Source organism: Somniosus microcephalus, chromosome 4 (assembly GCF_052327205.1).
Source record: "Somniosus microcephalus isolate GS21.2 chromosome 4, FLI_Smic_1.0, whole genome shotgun sequence".
NCBI lineage: Eukaryota > Metazoa > Chordata > Chondrichthyes > Squaliformes > Somniosidae > Somniosus > Somniosus microcephalus.
The window spans coordinates 323683427-323704577 of record NC_140990.1 but is presented as its reverse complement, the minus strand read 5'-3'; the positions used below and the strand labels follow the sequence as shown (position 1 = coordinate 323704577).

General features: G+C 48.9%; 1 protein-coding gene across 9 annotated transcripts in view; it reads right to left on the bottom strand.

Annotated features, from left to right (window-relative positions):
• Positions 1-14317: 14317 nt before the first annotated feature.
• Positions 14318-21151, bottom strand: part of LOC147120673 (myc box-dependent-interacting protein 1-like) — a 185797-nt gene continuing 178963 nt past the window's right edge. For all 9 annotated transcript variants that reach the window (XM_085986849.1, XM_085986850.1, XM_085986854.1 and 6 more), the window contains 3 exons: positions 20633-20749; positions 19068-19169; positions 14318-17466 (listed from right to left, as the gene is read on the bottom strand). In XM_085986849.1, coding sequence (XP_085842975.1) covers positions 17359-17466; positions 19068-19169; positions 20633-20749 — 327 coding nt within the window. In that variant the 3' untranslated portion in view covers positions 14318-17358. The remainder of the gene's footprint in view (positions 17467-19067; positions 19170-20632; positions 20750-21151) is intronic.

The following is a 21151-nucleotide window of genomic DNA, read 5'->3' as shown; positions in this document are numbered from 1 at the left end:
TCCCAGGGCTGTCATCCTACTGAACTCCACAAATAAACTCTAAAGCCTGCACATCTGCCAATGCACTTTATTATGGTTATGTTTATGTTAATGTATTACAAGCCAAATGTATGTTGAATGTTTAAATGTCTTAATCTAAATGTACACTCTCGGGAGCCGCAAGCCTACATTTCGTTGTACTGCACTTGTGCACTAACAATGACAATAAAAGTTGATTATTATTATTATTATTATTATTAATCACCCAACCTGTCCAAATCGTACTGGAGTTTCACGGCATCCTCCTCACAGCTTACCCTCCCACTCAGCTTTGTGTCATCTGCAAATTAGGAGAGATTACATCCAATTCCCTCGTCCAGATCATTAATATATATTGTGAACAGCTGGGGTCCTAGGACCTTTCACCTCAAAAGGCTTGAATTTGTTGAAAGCTAAGGAAAGCAGAGTTCAAATTTTAACAAGGTGAAGTAGAGACGGGTAACAGTAAACCCGTGGGACTTCACTGATCTTGAATTGAAGATTTGTAATTATTTTTCTCCGACTGAGCAACAACCTTTTAGTCAGGAGCAGTTTGTTCACACTGTTATTGGAACCTCTAGTAATCGAGCTCCAACAGCCGCTCCTGCTGATTATCTGTGCACAATGTTCACTGTCATCGTTGGCACGGTGTGTCCGGGGAGCCTGAAGACCGTCCTGTGTCCTTCGCCACCGAATCTGCTGATGTATACCCGATGTTGGGGTCCTGCATGCACCTAACCGGATCCTGCGGCTTGAAGCATGTTTCCTGCCTGGAGCAGGTCAGGAGATCGGAGGGGGGGAGAGGACAGAAGCTCAGGTGGGGTGGGGAGAGTGGAGCTCGGGTCGGGGTGGGGAGAGGAACTCGGGGGGGGAGAGAGGAGCTCGGGGTGGGAGAGAGGGAGAGAGGAGCTCGGGGTGGGGAGAGAGGGGGAGAGAGGAGCTCGGAGGGGAGAGAGGAGCTCGGGGGGAGAGAGGAGCTCGGGGGGGGAGAGAGGGGGAGAGAGGAGCTCGGGGGGGAGAGGAGCTCGGGGGGGAAGAGAGGGGGAGAGAGGAGCTTCAGAGGGTAGAGAGGGTGAGAGAGGAGCTTGGGGGGGAGAGAGGGGGAGAGAGGAGCTTGCGGGGGAGAGAGGGGGAGAGAGGAGCTCGGGGGGGAGAGGAGCTCGGGGGGGAGAGAGGAGCTCGGGGGGAGAGAGGGAGAGAGGAGCTCAGGGAGGGAAGAGAGGGGGAGAGAGGAGCTCGGGGGGAGAGAGGAGCTCGGGAGGGGAGAGAGGGTGAGAGAGGAGCTCGGGGGGGAGAGAGGAGCTCGGGGGGAGAGAGGAGCTCGGGGGGGGGAGAGAGCGAGAGAGGAGCTCGGGGGGGAGAGAGGGGGAGAGAGGAGCTCGGGGGGAGAGAGGAGCTCGGGAGGGGAGAGAGGGTGAGAGAGGAGCTCGGGAGGGAGAGAGGAGCTCGGGGGGGAGAGAGGGAGAGAGGAGAGAGGGTGGGGAGAGAGGGGGAGAGAGGAGCTCGGGGGGGGGAGAGGGGGGAGAGAGGAGCTCGGAGGGGGAGAGAGGGTGAGAGAGGAGCTCGGGGGGGAGAGAGGAGCTCGGGGGAGAGAGGGGAGAGAGGAGCTGGGGGGGAGAGAGGAGCTCGGGGGGGGAGAGAGGGGAGAGAGGAGCTGGGGGGTATTAGATCCGTGTGTTAATGGAGACACGGAATGCAGGAGTTGGTTTAACAAGTCTTTACTGAATGGAGACAACCTGGAAACTGAAACTACAGAAGCCTGCTCGGGCCTTTTATACAGGGGTGGTCACTGCCGGTACTGCAGTCTGAGACCAGTTATTCCCTTAAAGGGACATACACAACAATTCCTCCCCTTTTAGATAAACAGTACATAACATTCATTTAACAACAAAATAATAACTAATTACAATTACAATTACGGTTGCTAGATACGTTGGTTGAAGTTAAGCAATTATAAGTTCAGTCTTTGAGGAGGCTTCCTGATTCTGTCTGGATAACGCCTCTTTGGGATATCAGGTTCTTCGGGCAAGGTTGAGTCGGGATCAATGTCGTTGTTTGGTTCGTCTGCTTCCAATATCACCGATTCTGCGGTAGACGCAATTGGTACTTCGGTTTCATCGCCAGGTGTATCAGATCGTGGTGTGGAGTTGACGTTTTCCAGTGACTCTAGATCTGGTCAGCATGGCGTCTTACAATGCTCTCTCCAACGTCCACGGTATACATTAGAGGTCCTTGCCGTGTACAGATCGTTCCTGGCTGCCATTTCTCTGTGCGGTAGTCCTGGGCCAAAACTGGTTGACCTATCTTAAAACTCCTGGTCGGCCTTTCATTCATATTCTGAAACTGCCTGTTCTCCACATCTCTTCTGACGTTTGGCTTAACCAAATCCAAGCGGCATCGTAGTCTTCGATTGAAGAACATCATGGCTGGAGTTTGGTTGGTAACCGCATGTAGGCAAACAAGAAGTTATCCACCTTGTGTTGTAGGGGTATATCTTCATTACACATTGCCTTGATAGCCTTCTTGAATGTTAGAACAAACCTCTCGGCCAATCCATTAGTGGCTGGATGATATGGGGCGGATGTGTAATGCTTAACACCATTGTTCTTTAAGAACCTCCGGAACTCTTCAGACACAAACTGTGGTCCATTGTCAGAGCAAATCTGTTCAGGCAGCCCATTCCTGGCGAATATGGTTCGTAAGACTGTGATAGTTTTTTCTGTGGTGGTTGAGGACATTTTTATTACCTCTGGCCACTTTGAATGTGCATCCACCGCAATTACAAACATCGAGTCCATAAAGGGACCAGCAAAATCAATGTGCACCCTTTGCCATGGAGATGAGGGCCACTCCCATGGATGTAGAGGGGCTTGTGGTGGGGCGTTTTGGACCTTCTGGCATCCTGTACAGCTCTTGGTCATCTCTTCGATTTCTCTATCGATTTCCGGCCACCACACAAACGCTCTGGCTAAGTTCTTCATTTTTACCCCTCCCAGATGACCCTCATGAAGCTCATTGAGCACTCTATCCTTCAATTTGGGTGGAATTACTACTCTGGATCCACACATCAAGGTTCCTCTGCACACTGACAGCTGTTCTCTTCTCGGCGAGAATGCTGGCAGCAGTGGTTCACCATGTGCTGGCCATCCCTTCACCGTTAAATCATAGACCCAGGAGAGTGTCGGGTCATTTCGTGTTTCCTTTTCTATGTTTGCATTCGTCACAGGGAGACATTCGACTATAGTCGAGTGGAATAACTCCACTGGATCCACTGCCAGTTCTTCTTCCACCGTCGGCAACGGTAGGCGCGACAATCCATCAGCATTCCCATGCTGTTTAGTTCCTTTTTACTCAATGTCATATTGGTGTGCCCCTAGGAAAAGGGACCACCTCTGTAGCCGTTGTGCCGTCATTATCGGTACGCCCTTCTGAGGGTTGAAAATGGAGACGAGAGGTTGATGATCAGTTAGTAGAGTAAATTTCTGACCGTGCAGGTAGTGATTGAACTTCTTCACCCCCCACACCAGGCTGAGGGCCTCTGTCAATCTGGGTGTAGTTACGCTCGGCTGAAGTTAACGAGCGTGACGCAAAAGCTATCGGCCTCTCAGAACCATCAAGGAATTTATGTGACAGTACCGCCCCAATGCCGTAGGGAGATGCATCACACGCCAGTCTTATCAGTAGTGATGGGTTGTAGTGAGCCAATACTTCTCTTGAAGTGATTAGGTCCTTACTCTTCTGAAAGGCCCGCTTACATTCATCGCGCCATTTCCATGCTACTCCCGTTCATAGTAGGGCGTTCAGTGGATGCAGAATTGTGGACAAATTCGGCAAAAACTTATGGTAGTAATTCACCAATCTGAGGAATTACCTCAGTTGCGACACATTTTCAGGCGCTGGAGCCTTAACTACCACTTCAATTTTGTCAGGGGACTTATGCAACCCCTCTTCATCAATCACGTGGCCACAATACGATATCTGTTTCTTAAAAAACTTGCACTTGGGGCGATTGGCTCATAGCCCATGTTCACGCAGTCTAGTGAGCACCTGCTCTAGGTTGGCAAGGTGTTCACTGCCATCTTCACCTGTCACTAGGATGTCATCCAAGTAACACTGAGTCCCCGGAATCCCTTGCAGGACTTGTTCCATCGCTCTTTGCCATATCGCCGGAGCTGATGCTACTCCAAATACCAGTCGATTATACTGGTAAAGACCTTTGTGAGTGTTTATCGTGAGATACTTCCTAGAGGATTCTTCAACCTCCATCTGCAAATATGCTTGTGCTAGGTCAATTTTTGTAAAACGCTTCCCTCCAGATAGTGAGGCGAAGATATCTTCTATCCTTGGAAGAGGATATTGTACTGTGTGAAGGATTGGGTTCACCGTCACCTTGAAGTCCCCACAGATGCGAACCTTCCTTGGCTCCTCAGACTTATTGTTTAACATTTTCTTCATGACAGGAATGATGGGTGTCGCCCACTCGCTCCAGTCTACCTTAGATAACACGCCTGCATTCTCCAGATTCTCCAGCTCTGCCTCGACGGCTGGGCGAATTGCATATGGTACCGGTCTTGCTTTGAAAAACTTGGGAATTGCATTCTCCTCTATTTTTATCGAGGCCGTTACGCCTTTAAGAGTGCCCAGTTCTTGTTGAAATACCTCTTTGGCGTCAGCTAAGATTGTTGACAATCGTCCAGGAGTGACGTCGTCATCCTTTTTACCAGCCACCATCAGTGCCTGAATGGAGTGCCAGTCTAAACTTATCTTTCTGATCCATTCACGTCCCAATAACGGTGGTCCACCATCTTGCAGAATGTAGAGATACAATTTCTGTATTTTCTTGCCGTTGTATTCGACAGGCACCCTTACTTTTCCTCTGGGGTATACTTTTTGCCCCGTATACGTCCTCAAGACAATGGATGTCTCTCTCAAGGGTATGTGTGAGAATAGCCGCTCGTAGTCTCGTCGATTCATGATGGTTAGAGCTGATCCTGTATCCAATTCCATTTTGACTTGGGACCCTGCTATCGTGAGGGTGACCCAAATGGTTCAGTGATCCTCTTTTGTGATTACGTTGTGAAGTTTGAGACAGCTTAGTCTCTTGTTCCCGGATTCACTATCGCTCATCTGGTCTTCGGAACTACTGTCCGTCATCTTTTGTACTTTCCTGTACGGTTCCTTAGTAGCCTTTTTGTTGTCATTGGTCTTCTTCCCAGACCTGCAAACTCGTGCAATGTGTCCCATCTTTCCGCATTGCCTGCATATTTTGTCCTTGGACCAGCAGTCCTTCTGGTCATGGTTTGTTCTACTGCAGCGATAACATTTTGCAAATCCCCATGTCATTTCGTGGGTGCCGTATTCCTGTGGCTTTTGTTGTATTTCCGCAGCTCCCCTTGCTGCTGCTTCGTACGATACTGCCACGCTGAAAGCCTTATCTAGCGTCAGCTCTTTCTCTGAGAGTAACCTCTTCTGGGTTCCTTCACTCAGGAGTCCAGAGACAAATTTGTCCCGTAAGGTATCTGCCAGTCCTGCTCTGAACTGGCAGTGCTTTGATAGCTTGCGTAGTTCCGTAAGGTAATCAGCATTGCTCTCATTTTTATGCTGATTTCTCCTGTGGAATTTAAATCTTTCTGCTATCAGCAGCGGTGTTGGATTTAGGTGTTCCTGTAGGATAGCAACAATTTCGTTAAAACTCTTCACCTTCGGTTTGGCTGGAGTAATCAGGTCCCGCAATAGGCCGTACGTTCTTGCGCCCATTAAATTTAGCAATATCGATGCCTTTTTCTCATCGGCTATTTCGTTTGCCTCGCAATATACCTCGACTCTTTCCACATACGTGGCCCAGTCTTCTATTGCATTATCGAAGGCAGTGATGTCGCCAGTCTTTGGCATCTTAAAAATCTAAAATGGCGCCTCCCGTGCTTTTGCTTCTTCCCCGCCGAGTTAAGATGGCACCTCCCGCGCTTTCCCGCCGCTGCCAACGCTGTTCTCCGCGGTATTTTTATTTTTCTATCGCGCTTCAATATTTGCTCCGTTAATTGAAGAACTGTTCCTGTCGTGGAGCGGACCCTCTGGGACACTTCCCTCCCTCTTCTTAGGTCCGAACGCTGCCCGGCTGCGAAGCACCGGCCGCGCCCTGTGTGCTCCACCCTCTCTCTCTCTCTTTGCTTCCCGACTCGCTGCCCGGCCCCGTTGCAGAGCCACCCGATCGAGCTCTAGCCTGCCGCAGCCCAGGAAGGATCAGTGCACTACCTGCCACCAGCCCGATTAGCTGGGAAACCACAGACTGGAGAACCAAGCCTGGCTCTTGACAGTCTCTCCTGCAAGTTTTCAATCCGATGATTTGGAGGGCGGTTGCCCACGGTTGACGCCCGTTTCTCGAGTTTCTTTGGATTATTTTTTTTTTCTTTCTTCTGGCTTCGACCTTCAATAACGTCGTCTGAGGTGCTGCCGAGTTGCAGGTAAGTTCGTTTCTTACTCGTCGCCAGTATTAGATCCGTGTGTTAATGGAGACACGGAATGCAGGAGTTGGTTTAACAAGTCTTTACTGAATGGAGACAACCTGGAAACTGAAACTACAGAAGCCTGCTAGGGCCTTTTATACAGGGGTGGTCACTGCCGGTGCTGCAGTCTGAGACCAGTTATTCCCTTAAAGGGACATACACAACAGGGGGGAGAGAGGAGCTTGCGGGGGGGGGGGGGGGAGAGAGGGGGGGAGGAGCTCGTGGGGGAGAGGGGGCGAGAGGTGCTGGGGGAGAGAAGGGGAGAGAGGAGCTGGGGGGAGAGAGGGAGAGAGTGGAGCTGGGGGGGGAGAGAGAGGAGCTCGGGGGGGAGAGAGGAGAGAGGGGGGAGAGAGGAGAGAGGGGGGGAGAGAGGGGGGGAGAGAGGAGAGAGGGGGGGAGAGAGGGGGAGAGAGGGGGGGAGAGAGGGGGAGAGAGGAGAGAGGGGGGGAGAGAGGAGAGAGGGGGGAGAGAGGGGGAGAGAGGAGCTCGGGGGGAGGGAGGAGGTCGGGGGAGGTCGGGGGAGAGAGGAGCTCGGGGGGGAGAGAGGAGCTCGGGGGGGAGAGAGGAGAGAGGGGGGAGAGAGGGGGAGAGAGGAGCTCGGGGGGGAGAGAGGGGGAGAGAGGAGCTCGGGGAGAGAGAGGAGGTCGGGGGAGAGAGGGGGAGAGAGGAGCTCGGGGGGGGAGAGAGGAGCTCGGGGGGAGAGAGAGGGGGAGAGAGGAGCTCGGGGGGAGAGAGGAGCTCGGGGGAGCTCGGGGGAGAGAGGAGCTCGGGGGGAGAGAGGAGCTCGGGGGAGCTCGGGGGGAGAGAGGAGCTCGGGGGAGAGAGGAGCTCGGGGGAGCTCGGGGGAGAGAGGAGCTCGGTGGGGGAGAGAGGAGCTCGGTGGGGGAGAGAGGAGCTCGGGGGGGGAGAGGAGCTCGGGGGGGGAGAGAGGAGCTCGGGGGGAGAGAGAGGAGCTGGGGGGGAGAGAGGAGCTCGGGGGGGGAGAGAGGAGCTCGGGGGGAGAGAGAGGGGGAGAGAGGAGCTCGGGGGGAGAGAGGAGCTCGGGGGAGCTCGGGGGAGAGAGGAGCTCGGGGGGAGAGAGGAGCTCGGGGGAGAGAGGAGCTCGGGGGAGCTCGGGGGAGAGAGGAGCTCGGTGGGGGAGAGAGGAGCTCGGTGGGGGAGAGAGGAGCTCGGGGGGGGAGAGGAGCTCGGGGGGGGAGAGAGGAGCTCGGGGGGAGAGAGAGGGGGAGAGAGGAGCTGGGGGGGAGAGAGGAGCTCGGGGGGGAGAGAGGAGCTCGGGGGGAGAGAGGAGCTGGGGGGAGAGAGGAGTTCGGGGGGGAGAGAGGAGCTGGGGGGGAGAGAGGGGGAGAGAGGAGCTCGGGGGGGAGAGAGGGGGAGAGAGGAGCTCGGGGGGGAGAGAGAGGGAGAGAGGAGCTCGGGGGGGAGAGAGAGGGAGAGAGGAGCTCGGGGGGGGAGAGAGGGGGAGAGAGGAGCTCGGGGGGGGAGAGAGGGGGAGAGAGGAGCTGGGGGGGAGAGAGAGGGAGAGAGAGGAGCTCGGGGGGGAGAGAGAGGGGGAGAGAGGAGCTCGGGGGGGAGAGAGAGGGGGAGAGAGGAGAGAGGAGCTCGGGGGGGAGAGAGAGGGAGAGAGGAGCTCGGGGGGGGAGAGAGGGGGAGAGAGGAGAGAGGGGGGGAGAGAGGGGGAGAGAGGAGAGAGGGGGGAGAGAGGGGGAGAGAGGAGCTCGGGGGGGAGATAGGGGGAGCTGGGGGTGGGGGGGAAGGATTCATTGTTAGCCAGACAAAACCTTGAGCAAGAGATGCTTAACCTTGTTGAAAAGCCTGCTAACACCAATCTCCTCTTGTCCTCTTGTCTGATGACCTCGCAGCCCTGAGAGATTAACTTTCAGTTGTTATTTGAGTTGCATGTCGTCTTCACTCATGTATCCAGGATGTCGTTCGGCTCAGGCAAGGCCAAGCCTTGGTGATCAATGATCCCTTTCATTGTAGCAGATAACAAGAGATTCCTGTTTTGCATGCATAATGGCCAAACCCGCATGGGAAAAACTGACAAAAGGCACTAACACAGATATGGATCTATTTTACAGTTTAATTACAGTATTGGGTTCATTTTACAGCTCGTTTCCATCTCGTCCACGAACAGGCGTGGCGCACCTTTTCCTGACGGGGCACAGCAGCTTCCTCCCAGGTCTCTGCCCGTTTGCCCTCTGTAACCGCTCACTCGCACAAGAGCCCGAGGAAGTGCTCCAACTCCGCCCTGCGTCTCTCCCCTTACTGACACGCTCGCTGGCGGGGGGGGGGTGGGGTCACAGCAGCAGGTGAGCACCTCAGGAGTCTTAAATAACAACAGAAAATGCTGGAAAAACTCAGCAGGCCAGGCAACATCCGTGGAGAGAGAAACAGAGTCGACGTTTTGGGTCAAAACCCTTTTGTCAAGACTGAAGAAGCACAGGAAATGAAATAGATTAAAAGGCCAGTATGGGGGCTGGGAGAGAACAAAAGAGAAGTGAAGAGACATTAAAAGGTATTTAAAATGAGACGAGATGGTGATAGGACTAGTGGAGACAAAAGGCGGCTCTAGGTTCGGTGTGAAATGTGCTGGCAGAATGGGAGACTATCGTACCTCAGGAGTCTTGTAGTGCTTCGGTTCCCACAGCGAGCTGCCAATTACATATTTCTATTGCAACACAATATTAAGGCTGCGTTGTCTTCAACAGCTTCCAGCTTGTAGCTCGGGTTGCCAACTCTGGCTGAACATACAGAATGCATTGTTGACACTTGCAGTATTGTTTATAGCAGCAATTTGAGAAGCCTACTGTCTGGACACGTTGAAAGTTAATTTCCAGGCTCCCACCTATTGGCAACAAGGCAGACTGATCTTACTAATTAACCACTAAAACACAAAAGTGGCTGTGAAGCGCTTTGGGACATCCTGAGATCGTGAAAGGCGCTATAGGAAACTCTCGATTTATCGGCACCTATATAACCGGAAATCTCGGTTAACCGGCAAAATTCAGGAGTAGGTTCAGGTAAGTTTTACTTCATATTAGTGGCCGTTCCTCTATCTGTGGCTGTGCAATCGGGGTTCCTGCACCTGTTGCTATGCAACAGGGATGTTTGGTCTGTGGCCGGGGTTCCTGCACATGTTGCTAAGCAACAGGGAAGCCTGGATTTGTTGCTGTGTACGGAGCTCTCGTACCTTTTAACTATACCTCTCTGTAATCCGGACTTTTTGATAAACTGGCACCACGCTGGTCCCGTTGGTGCCGGATAAAAAAAAGCCGGATAAAAAAGAAAAAACTTTTTTCTTTTAAAACAGTTATATGGATATAATTAGGAACACATAAACAGGAGTAGGTCATTCAGCCCTCACCCACCGTTTCCGCTGTTCAATTAGATCATGGCTGATCCTAACTCCATCTACCCACCTTGGTTGCACAACCCTTAACATCTTTGCCTAACTAAATTCTATATTTCGTCATATTGTAACAATGGAAGAGGCATCAGTTGGTAGCACTCTTGCGTTGGTATAAGAAGGTTGCGGTTTTAAGCATAGAAACTTATAGTCTCAGCAGCAGGAAGCAAAGGGTATTGGTCGATGGGTGTTTTTGTGGCTGGAAGGCTGTTTTCACTGGGGATCCGCAGGGCTCAGTACTAAGTCCCCTGCTTTTTGTGGTATAGATCAGTGATTTAGACTTCAGTGTAGGGGGCGATTAAGAAGTTTGCAGATGATACGAAAATTGGCCGTGTGGTTGATAGTGAGGAGGAAAGCTGTGGACTGCAGGAAGATACATTACAGCAGTGACTACACTTCAAGAAGTACTTCATTGGCTGTAAAGCACTTTGGGATGCCCAGTGGTTGTGAAAGGCGCTATAGAAATGCAAGTCTTTCTTTCTTATATCAATGGACTGGTCAGGTGGGCAGAAAAGTGGCAAATGGAATTCAATCTGGAGAAGTGTGAGGTAATGCATTTGGCGAGGGCTAACAAGGAAAGGGAATACACTATAAATGGTTGGATACTGAGAAGTGCAGTGGAACAGAGGGACCTTGGAGTGCATGTCCATAGATCCCTGAAGGTTGCAGGGCAGGTAGATAAGATGGTTAAGAAGGCATACGGAATGCTTGCCTTTATTAACCGTGGCACAGAATACAATAGCAGGGGGGTTATGCTTGAACTGTATAAAACACTAGTTAGGCCACAGCTAGAGTACTGCGTGCAGTTCTGGTCACCACATTACAGGAAAGATGTGATTGCACAAGTGAGGGTGCAGAGGAGATTTACGAGGATGTTGGAGAATTTTAGCTATGAGGAAAGATTGGTTAGGCTGGGGTTGTTTTCTTTGGAGCACAGAAGGCTGAGGGGAGATTTAATTGAGGTGCATAAAATTATGAGGGGCCTAGATAGAGTGGATGGGAAGGACCTATTTTCCCTTAGCAGAGAGGTCAATAACCAGGAGGCATAGATTTAAAGTAATTGGTAGAAGGATTAGAGGGGAGTTGAGAACTTTTTTCACCCAGAGGGTGGTGTGGGTCTGGAACTCGCTGACTGAAATGGTGGTAGAGGCAGAAACCCTCATTACATTTAAGAAATACCTGGATGTGCACTTGAAGTGCCGTAACCTACAGGGCTATGGACCAAGAGCTGGAAAATGAGATTAGGCTGGATAGCTCTTTCTCGGCCTCCTTCTGTGCCATAAATTTCTGATTCTATAAACCTGGCTGACAGTCCGGTGCAGTGCTGAGGGAGCGCTGCACTGTCAGAGGTGCCATCTTTCGGATGAGACGTTAAACCGAGGATGCATCTGAATGTAAAAGATCCCATGGCATTATTCCAAAGAGCAGGGGAGTTCTCCTCAGCATCCTAGGCAATATTTATCCCGCAACCAACAACAGTAAAGAACAGAAAATGCTGGAATAACTCAGCAGGCCAGGCAACATCCGTGGAGAGAAAATAGAGTCAATGTTTCGAGTCAAACTCTTCGTCAAGACTGGAAAGGCACAGGAAATGAAATAGATTAAGAGGCCAGGCTGGGAGAAAACAAAAAAGAGACATTAAGAGGTATTCAAAATGAGACGAGATGGTGATAGGACTAGTGGAGACAAAAGGCGGCTCTATATTAGGTGTGAAATGTGCTGGCAGAGAGACAGCTGCCATGTGGGAGAGAGAAAAAAAAAGGGGGGGGTGGGAGGAAAAGGGCCAAAACAAAGGTGTGGATAAAAAATAAGTAAAAATGTAATAGGGGCCGAGGTTATGATCTGAAATTGTTGAACTCGATATTGAGTCCGGAAGGCTGTAAAGTGCCTAATCAGAAGATGAGGTGCTGTTCCTTGAGTTTACGCTGAGCTTCCGTGGAACAATGCAAGTGCCCAAGTACAGTGAGGTCCGAGTGGGAATGGGGCGGTGAATTAAAATGACAGGCGACCAGAGGCTCGGGGTCATCCTTACAGACTGAACGGAGGTGTTCCGCAAAGCGGTCACCCACTCTGCGTAAAGAACAGATGATCTGGCCATTATCACAGAGCTGTTTGCGGGACCTTGCTGTGCACAAATTGGCTATCTCATTTCCCACAACAGTGACCACACTTCACACACACTTCAATGGCTGTGAAGCACCTTGGGGGTCCCGAAAGGCACTAAATAAATACAAGTTCTTTTGTCTTTGGTGCTGCCACCCTTCAGATGAGGCATTAAACGGAGACCCTGGACGTTTATCTGTTCAAGTGCATGTAAAAGATCCCCTGGAACTATCAGAAAGAGCAGGATATTCTCCCAAAATGGCGGCTACGTTTGCCTACACAACACATGACTGCATTTCAAAGTTATTTACTGTATGTGAGACGCTTTGTGATACTGCTGAGACGTGAAAGGATTGGCAGAGTAAAGCCCCATCTCCAAATGTGCCTTAATACTAACCTAAGTTACAGATTATTTACACAGGCCATTTGGCCCAACTGCTCTGTGCTGGTGTCTATGCTCCACACGAGCATCCTCCCGCCCTACTTCATCTCACCCCATCAACATATCCTTCTATTCCTTTGTCCCTCATGTGCTTATCTAGCTTCCCTTGAATGCTATTCGCCTCAAATACTCCCTGTGGTAGAGTTCCACATTCTCACCACTCTCTGGATAAAGAAGTTTCTCCTGAATTCCCAATTGGATTTATTATTGAAGATCTTATATTCACGGCCCCTAGTTCTGGTCTCACCCTCAAGTGCAAACACCTCCTCTATGTCTACCCTCTCAAACCCTTTCGTAATCTTGAAGACCTCTAAAAGATCACCCCTTAGTCTTCTCTTTTCTAGAGTAAAGAAGCCTAGCCTGTTCAACCTTTCCTGATTGGCTTCAACCTCAGTGTTCTGGCATCATTCTAGGAATTATTTTTTTGCACTTTTGCCAGTGCCTCTATATCCTTTTTAGAATAGGGAGACCAGAACAGTTCCTAGCACTCCAAGTGTGGTCTAACCAAAGTTTTATACAAGTTTCACATAACACAACTAGGCAACTCCCAACTGTGCCAATGTGACATTGTCCACTTGAATCAATAACAATGCTCCTGAGATTTAACTTGCACTAAGGGGGTAATTAGTGCAAATGGGTGTCTGTGTTGTGACCCAACAGTGCTACGAGCAATTGAGTTGAGACGACCCAAACTCATTTGACGTCGGACTTTTATAATAGTCTTTCTCGGTCATTATACATATGCAAGGAATAAAGTTCTAGTTGTGTACCATCAAATGAACATTAGGCTCTCATCCAGCCTTTTGACATTGACAAAGGTGCCAAACAGTAAGAGGAGCCTGGTACCGTCTGTAATAATCTACACAGGCTACTCACGGGACCCCAGGTAAATGTGAAACCAGTTAGCAACAATTTAAGGAAATCACAGCAATTCAGAATTTCTGGCCTCATCCCTTTCCCGTTCCAGCAATCAGCCTCCAACAGCAGGAGTACGAGCCAACTCAATCACGTCATGTTGCCCTGCTCTCTTCGCGGAGTCAAGTCCCACTCCAACATAAAAATCTAGGCAGTACTGAGGGAGGGCTGTCTTTTCGAATGAGACGTTAAACTGAAATGGACGTAAAACATCCGATGGCACGAAAGATATCCTGGCCATTTATCCCTCAACCAACATCATTAAAATAGATGATCCGGTTATTTATCACATCATTCTGTGGGGATCTTGCTGTGCGCAAATTGGCTGCCGCATTTACATCACCACCTCTGACTACACTTCAAAGTACTTCATTGGCTGTAAAGCGCCTTGGGACGTACTGAGGTTGTGAAAGGCGCTATATAAATGCAAGTGATTAGGAAAAAGAACGGGAGGGGAGATGAGGGGAAACTTTTTTACGCAATGAGCGTTAGGATTTGGAATAGACTAGCAGATAGGGTGGTGGAAGCAGATTCACTCGTAGCCTTCCTGCATTGCAACAGTGACTACACTCCAAAAACACTGTAAAGCACTTTGAGATGGGCGGTGGTCATGAAAGGCACTATATAAATGCAAGTCTTTCTTTCAAAGAGGAATTGGATAAATTCTTGGAGAAAAAAATTGCAAGGGTATGGGGAGAGTGGGACCAACTCGATGGCTCTTCGAAAGAGCCGGCGCAGACTCGATGGGCCGAATGGCCTCCTTCCCTGCTGTACTTATGATTCTTAAGTTCATTCTTTTCTTCCTTCCCTCCCATTTTCCTTTTAAGATGCACTCAGGTGTCGTGGCTGGGCTGGTAAAGCCAATTAACCTGCCGAGGGATCTGCGAACAAAACAAACCCCCCCTAGCACCAAGAAAGAACACAAGCAACCAGAAGACCAGTTTTATTTCTTTGTGCATTAGCTATGAACAGAGCAATTCCAAACTGCATTGCGTATATCAGTGGGGGTGGGGGATCAGCGATTGCACAGGTCTGCAATGCCATACAGAAATGAACATCGGCTGCTTACAACTGAATAAAATGTTCAGCACATGGGGCGCCAGTGGAAGACACCATGAAAAAATTCACGGGAAGACACCATGCAATAAATTTAACAGAACGTTTTCAGTTAACCAACGGATGCTCCAGTATTTGGATCTTTCCCCTCATTCTTCTTAAATAATGCAATGAATGCTGAAACAAACCACTTCAAAATGATCGGACTATTGGGAAACCTTTTTTTATATAGATATATATATATACTCTCACACACACACACACACACACACACACACACACACACACACACACACACACACAGATGGCAACAATGACATTGCAAGTGCATGAAGTATACAGATGGCTAGCTTAATAAAAAAAAACACCATCGAGTGCATGGTCAACTAATAACTCACTCAAGAATAATACATGGTCGCAGGATTTACAATAATTAAAATACTGCTAAGTCAAAGGTCCTCACGGTTGGGGACTAACCTGCAGAGGCTACGACAGCATTTAATAAAAAAAAACCTAAAAGATGATCAACATCTTTAATTTTGACCACTTGCGATGATCAGGGCAGGTCTGCAATTACTTTCACAAGAGCACGATTAGGGCTGATGGGTGCAGTTGGCATCCGCTGTCCCAGGGGAGGGGTGGAAACGAAGTGCAGGAAAAAAAAGTTCCCAATCCAGATCATTATCCCTGCTGGAAAGTGCACGAGTAGGGACGTCAGGGGAGGACAGGATCGGCTCAACCATGAGGCCACCCCCCCCCACCGCACAATTGAAAAGACTGCGGGGTCTCACCATCAAGATTCGCGCATTAACACTTGGACAGATTCCACAGGGTTGGCGGTGATTGTGGAACCATCGCTCACTATACCTCCAGGAGAAAAGTGTGGCGGGAGGGGAATGTGGGGGGAGAAAGAGAGAAAAGAGAGAGAAAGGGAGGGCGAGAGAGAAAGAAAAACATACAAAGAGTACCAAGAATAGACTCTCGGTCATTAATGCTCCATGTGAAACACATCGCAGCCAGGGTTAGCGAACCAACCAATTTTTCCAAACTCAATTGAAGACAAATTAGTCATGACATAGACTGAATGGATGTTTCACCCAGACATTGGATTGCCAAGCCTCCAGGACTGTCCTGGAGTCTCTAGGAGTTGAAGTTTAATCTCCTGGACAGCCCAGGAGAAAAAAAAAATCAGGCATTTAAAAAAAAAAAAAAAAAAAAAAAAATTCTTTCAAATCGGGCAAGAATAGGCTATTTGGATGATTCTAGACTATCGCTCAATTGAGTAACGCTGAGTTTGTTCGCTTTCCGATTGGCCCGGGAAGGCGTGGCATGCAGGGGATGGACATATTGAACGACCAATGGGAATGAGTGTGGGGGCGGGGCAATTGGAGGGAGGCAGTCATGTGATGAAACCTCCAGGAATCCATCCAACCAGCGACCCTATCCAGACAGTAGTTGCAGCATATTCTCTACCTAAAGGATATACTTGTGTTGGAGGGAGTGCAACGAAGGTTCACTAGACTGATTCCTGGGATGAGGGGATTTGTCCGATGAGAAGAGATCGGGTGGACTAAGCCTATATTCCTTAGAGTTTAAATGAATGAGAGGTGATCTTAATTGAAACGTATAAAAATTCTTAAGGGGGCTTGACAGATTAGACACAGGGAGGATGTTTCCCCTGGTTGGGGGAGTCTAGAACTAGGGGTCAGAGCCTCAGAATAAGGGGTTGGCCATTTGGGACTGGAATTCTCTACCCCAGAGAGCTGTGGATGCGCAGTCGTTGAGTATACTCAAGACAGAGATCGGTAGATTTTTGGATAGTAAGAAAATCAAGGGATATGTGGATAGTGCAGGAAGGTGGAGTTGAGGTAGAAGATCAGCCATAATCTTATTGAATGGCAGAGCAGGCTTGAAGGGCCTACTCCTGCTCCTACTTCTTATGTTCATCAGAGAAGGAAAACCTCAAAAGCTACAACCAAAAAAAAACCCCCAATGAAAAAACAATTTGAAGACGATCAGAAGACAACTGAATAGTAATAATCGGACGATCTGCCCTGTGGTAGAGATGGAGGACAATGGATGCCACTGAAGGTTGTGACCTCCCTTCGATTCTCTGGTATGGGCGCCTGTCCTACACTCGCCCAATGTTTGTTCTAGAGATTCATTTGATCTTTCCAGAGCTGGAAGGAGTCCTCTTGTGAAAATAATGAACCGCTGAAAATCAGAGGGCATCATCCCTTTCTAGAAAATAGCTGTTATTGCACAAATGTAAATTTAAAAAAAAGGTAGGACCACAGAAAGGAAATCCTATGCAGTTTCGAGTGTAAAACAGCTTCACGTAATTCAGTTCCCCACCACCCTGAGACCGCCCAACAAACCCAAACTGCTCGATGAAGTCAAGCTTTAAATTGGCCGTTTTCTACAAGGTCATGCGCGACTGCATTGCACAAAATGACACTAAAGATTACCCCTGACCTGCTGAAGCGCTTGGATGGAAGACCTCTATAAAAGCAACACCAGTAGCTTTAAAAAAAAATCGATCGACCTTTTCCCACCTCTAACCTGGACATCACGTAATATGTTTGACTTTCCCTCACGCTCAAAATTGTCACAATAGAATGTCATGCACGAATGTACAACAAGAATAAATTGCCGTTTTAATTGTAGAACTGCTCGTTCCAGGGACCAGCTGCACTTCTGTTTTTTTTTAATATATAAACATTCAAACTGGCTAAAGCACCACAACCAGAATTGGTAAACATGAATTACGTTGAATGTTTCGCGTTTACAAATGGCAACTTCTGCAGTCGATTGAGTGTGAGTTGGGGAAACAATTCACTGCTGTGGGTCTTCCATCTGCAGACCACAGGGGCCTCCTCCACCCTCGCTGGCCTCCAGTTTACAATCCCCGATTATTGAACACGTTCGGTAAAGTTTTCCGGGAAAACACTCGTAGCAGACTTCAGATCTTTCTGCTGGATCCAGTCAATCTCCTTTATGCCCAATAGCCAGCCCTCGTCCTGTGAACCAAAACAGAATTGCAAATAAAGTGGTCCAGCGTCAACAAATGCCAGCTGATGGGGAGATCGATTTCTACTCGGCAGGATAGTGTGGTCCAAGTACCAAGAGTAGAATAGGGCCCAATTTGACTATAGTGAAGACACTACAACCAGTACAGGAAACTCTGATATCCGGCACCGACTGGACCGGGATGGTGCCGGTTGATTAAAAATTCCGGATGACGGAGAGGATTATTTTCAACAAACAAATTTTTTTTTTTTTTTTTTTTAAATCAAGAAATGTGTGGTATACAGTAATTGGACTTCTGACAGCGCCAAGAAGCCGATTAGTGGCAGGTTGGAGAACTACCCCCACTGACTAACTCGGCCACCGCGGGAGACTCGGACTCGGCAACATTTCCGGTTATTGAGGTGTTGTTTTCAGAGTATGAATTTTGCCGGTTAAGAGAGAATTCTGGATATTTAGGTGCCAGTTAAATGAGTTTCCTGTAATACTTTCACTGAAAGAGTTATTGAACCACATTTAAAAATAAGGTAACATCTCCCGAGATAAGAATCTGCACATCTCCACAGCTACAGCAAGTGTTCTCAAACAGGACACACAGGGGAATATCATTCTTGCCTCTGAGCCAGAAGGTTGTGGGCTCAAGTCCCACTCCAGAGTCTGGAGCACAAAATCTAGGCCGACACTCCCAGTGCAGCGCTGAGGGAATGCTGCACTGTTGGAGGTGTCGTCTTTCAGATGAGAAGTTACACTGAGGCCACAAAGATCCCATGGCCACTACAGGAAACTCTATTAACCGGCACCTAAATATCCAGAAATCTCTCTTAACCGGCAAAATTCAGGAGTAGGTTCAGGTACGTTTTACTATATATTAGTGGCCGTGTAACCGGGGTTCCTGGATCTGTGGTCATGTAACCGGGGTTCCTGCACCTGTGACCATGCAACAGGGACTCCTGGATCTGTGGCCATGTAACCGGGACTCCTGCACAAGCGCAGTGTAACCAGGGCTCTTGCACCTGTGGCCGTATACGGGGCTCTCATACCTTGGTATCTGGACTTTTTGATCAACCGGCACCACGCCGGTCCCGTCGGTGCCGGATAAAAAAAGTTTCCTGTATTTGGAAGAAGAGCAGGGTAGTTTTCCCCCAGTGACCTTGCGAATATTTATCTCTCAACCAACATAACTAAAAATTATCTGGTTATTATCACATTGCAGTTTGTGGGAGCTTGCTGTGCACATACAGGCTGCCATGTTTTCCTATATTACAACAGCAACTACATTTGTACTTCATTGGCTGTAAAGGGTTTTGGAACATACCGAAGTCGTGTAAGGCGCTATTTTGTTTTTAATTCATTCACAGGATGCGGGTCTTGCCGGCAAAGCCAGCATTTATTGCCCATCCCGAATTGTCCTCGAGAAGGTGGTGGTGAGCCGCCTTCTTGAATCGCTGCAGTCAGTGTGGATTATATAAATGCTTATCTTTCGCTCTTTCTCTTCCTCCTCCCCAGCACGGCAGAGCATCCCAGTCCCACCTGAAATCTTTAAGTACTTCTGGCCACAACTGCTAATTTATGAAATAGGTACAAAACTGCTCACCTGTTCATCTGGGTTCTCATGGGCAAGAACAAAAACAACATCGCCCGCTTTAAGGTTTAGTTCGTCAGTGTCTGTTGCAGCATAATCGTGCAGTGCCCGAACCTGTCACAAAAACAGCAGCAAGTGTTACTTGAGCCGTGAATCACATTCAATTCAATACAGCGAGTTTCCACTTTTTGAGGAGAGCAGAGATCTCGGAGAGTTGTAGGGCTGGAAGAGGTTACAGAGATAAGGAGAGGATGTAGCCATGTAGGGATTTGAAAACAAGGATGAGAATTTAAAAAAAAAAAGAGGCGTTGTCCGGACTGGGGGCCAATGTAGGCGGCATTTAAAGTTGCAACACTGGTTTCAGGAGAGCAGAAATACACCAGAACCCCACCTAGTTCTTCCTAGGGTAGCACCATCAACGACAAGGCAAAAATCAGAGTTACCAAATCCAGCTACAGCTGAAGACCAGTGGGGAAAAAAAATTGGGGGGGGGGGGGTTCGGTCACGGTTGTAACAAGGCAAAAAAAGAGTCAGGCAACTTACATTGCCCAAGTGTGTGTGTGAGATGGTGAAAGACCACGGCGTTTGGTGCTGGCCACAGGTTTATCATCTGAAAAGCCCCCGTGATTCTCCAATGCTGGAGGAGGGTCCAAACTGCACCCCCCCCCCCCGAGCCCTTGGCCAATCCAACCCGCAAAGGCCTGGCAACTCAGTTCCGTTTGCGATTTTATTCCTTACTCACAGCTTCGCCTCCCGCCAGCCCGCAGACTTCAAAAAGGAGGTGGTTCTTAGCCCCGCCACCTCATCAGCAGCGTAATTAGCCCCAGGCCAGCACTAGCATTTTATTAGTCAGTCAATGCGCGAGTAACTGCGGTCTGCTTTGACCATACCGGTTCCAAAACAGCCAAAAAGAAAATGCAACAAAAGGTCATGTTGAATGTACATTAACGTTTGTGACCAGCAAAAGGAAAAAAGAAACCTGTACAATTCAGTACAGGAAACTCTTTGGTATCCGGCACCGACGGGACTGGCGTGTTGCCGGTTGATTAAAAATTCCGGATGACGGAGAGGATTATCTACAGAGGCTATTTTTAAACAAACAAAAATTTAAAAATCAAGAAATGTGCAGTATACAGTAATTGGGTACTCACCTACTGAATGTTGTGTTAAATGGATGGTGGAAGATGCTTAAGTACAGTACTGCCAGTTGAGGGTAATCCATAACTCTTTAATTACTTAACAGTAAAACAAAACTTACAGTTAACAGAAAAATGGCGGATCGGAAGAGACTACCGGCAGCGCGGGAGAGTCAGACTCCTGTTATTGAGGTGTTCGGACTTCCGACAGCGCCAAGAAGCCGAGTAGTGGCAGTTTGGAGAACTACCCCCACTGACTAACTCGGCCACCGCGGGAGACTCGGACTCGGCAACATTTCCGGTTATTGAGGTGTTGTTTTCGGAGTGAGAATTTTGCCGGTTAATGGAGAATTCCGGATATTTAGGTGCCGTTTAAACGAGTTTCCTGTAATAGCTGTTTCAGTGCATTTTGTTGTCAAGATAAATAACCCACGCACCCACCTTAAACTGAAATCCAGGGGGCATTTCAGTCTCTTCTGAAGGGACTGTGTCGTATATAGCTCCGTTGGTGGTTGCTGGAAGGGTCTCCGTTACCACAGCAGGCAAGATATCCTTAGACTTAAAAATAAAAAGGCAGCACTTAGCGATCTGCAAACTCCAGCAGCAGTGACACTCAGGGTCGTGTTGGAAAACTGAAATATTCAACAACTTGCATTTCCATAGCGCCTTTGAGGTAGTAAAACTTCCCACGGTGCTTCACAGGAGCGCCAGACAAAACCTGGCACCGAGCCAGGTAGGGAGATATTAGGACAGGTGAGCAAAAGCTTGGCCAGAGGTAGGTTTTAAGGAGCGTCTTAAAAGGAGGAGGGAAAGAGAGGTAGAGGGGCAGATTTAGGGAGGGAATTCCAGAGCTTAGGGCCTCGGCAGATGAAGGCACGGCCGCCAATGGTGCGGCGATTAAAATCGGGGATGCGTAAGAGGCCCAAATTGGAGGGGGGCAGAGATTTCAGAGGGTTGTAG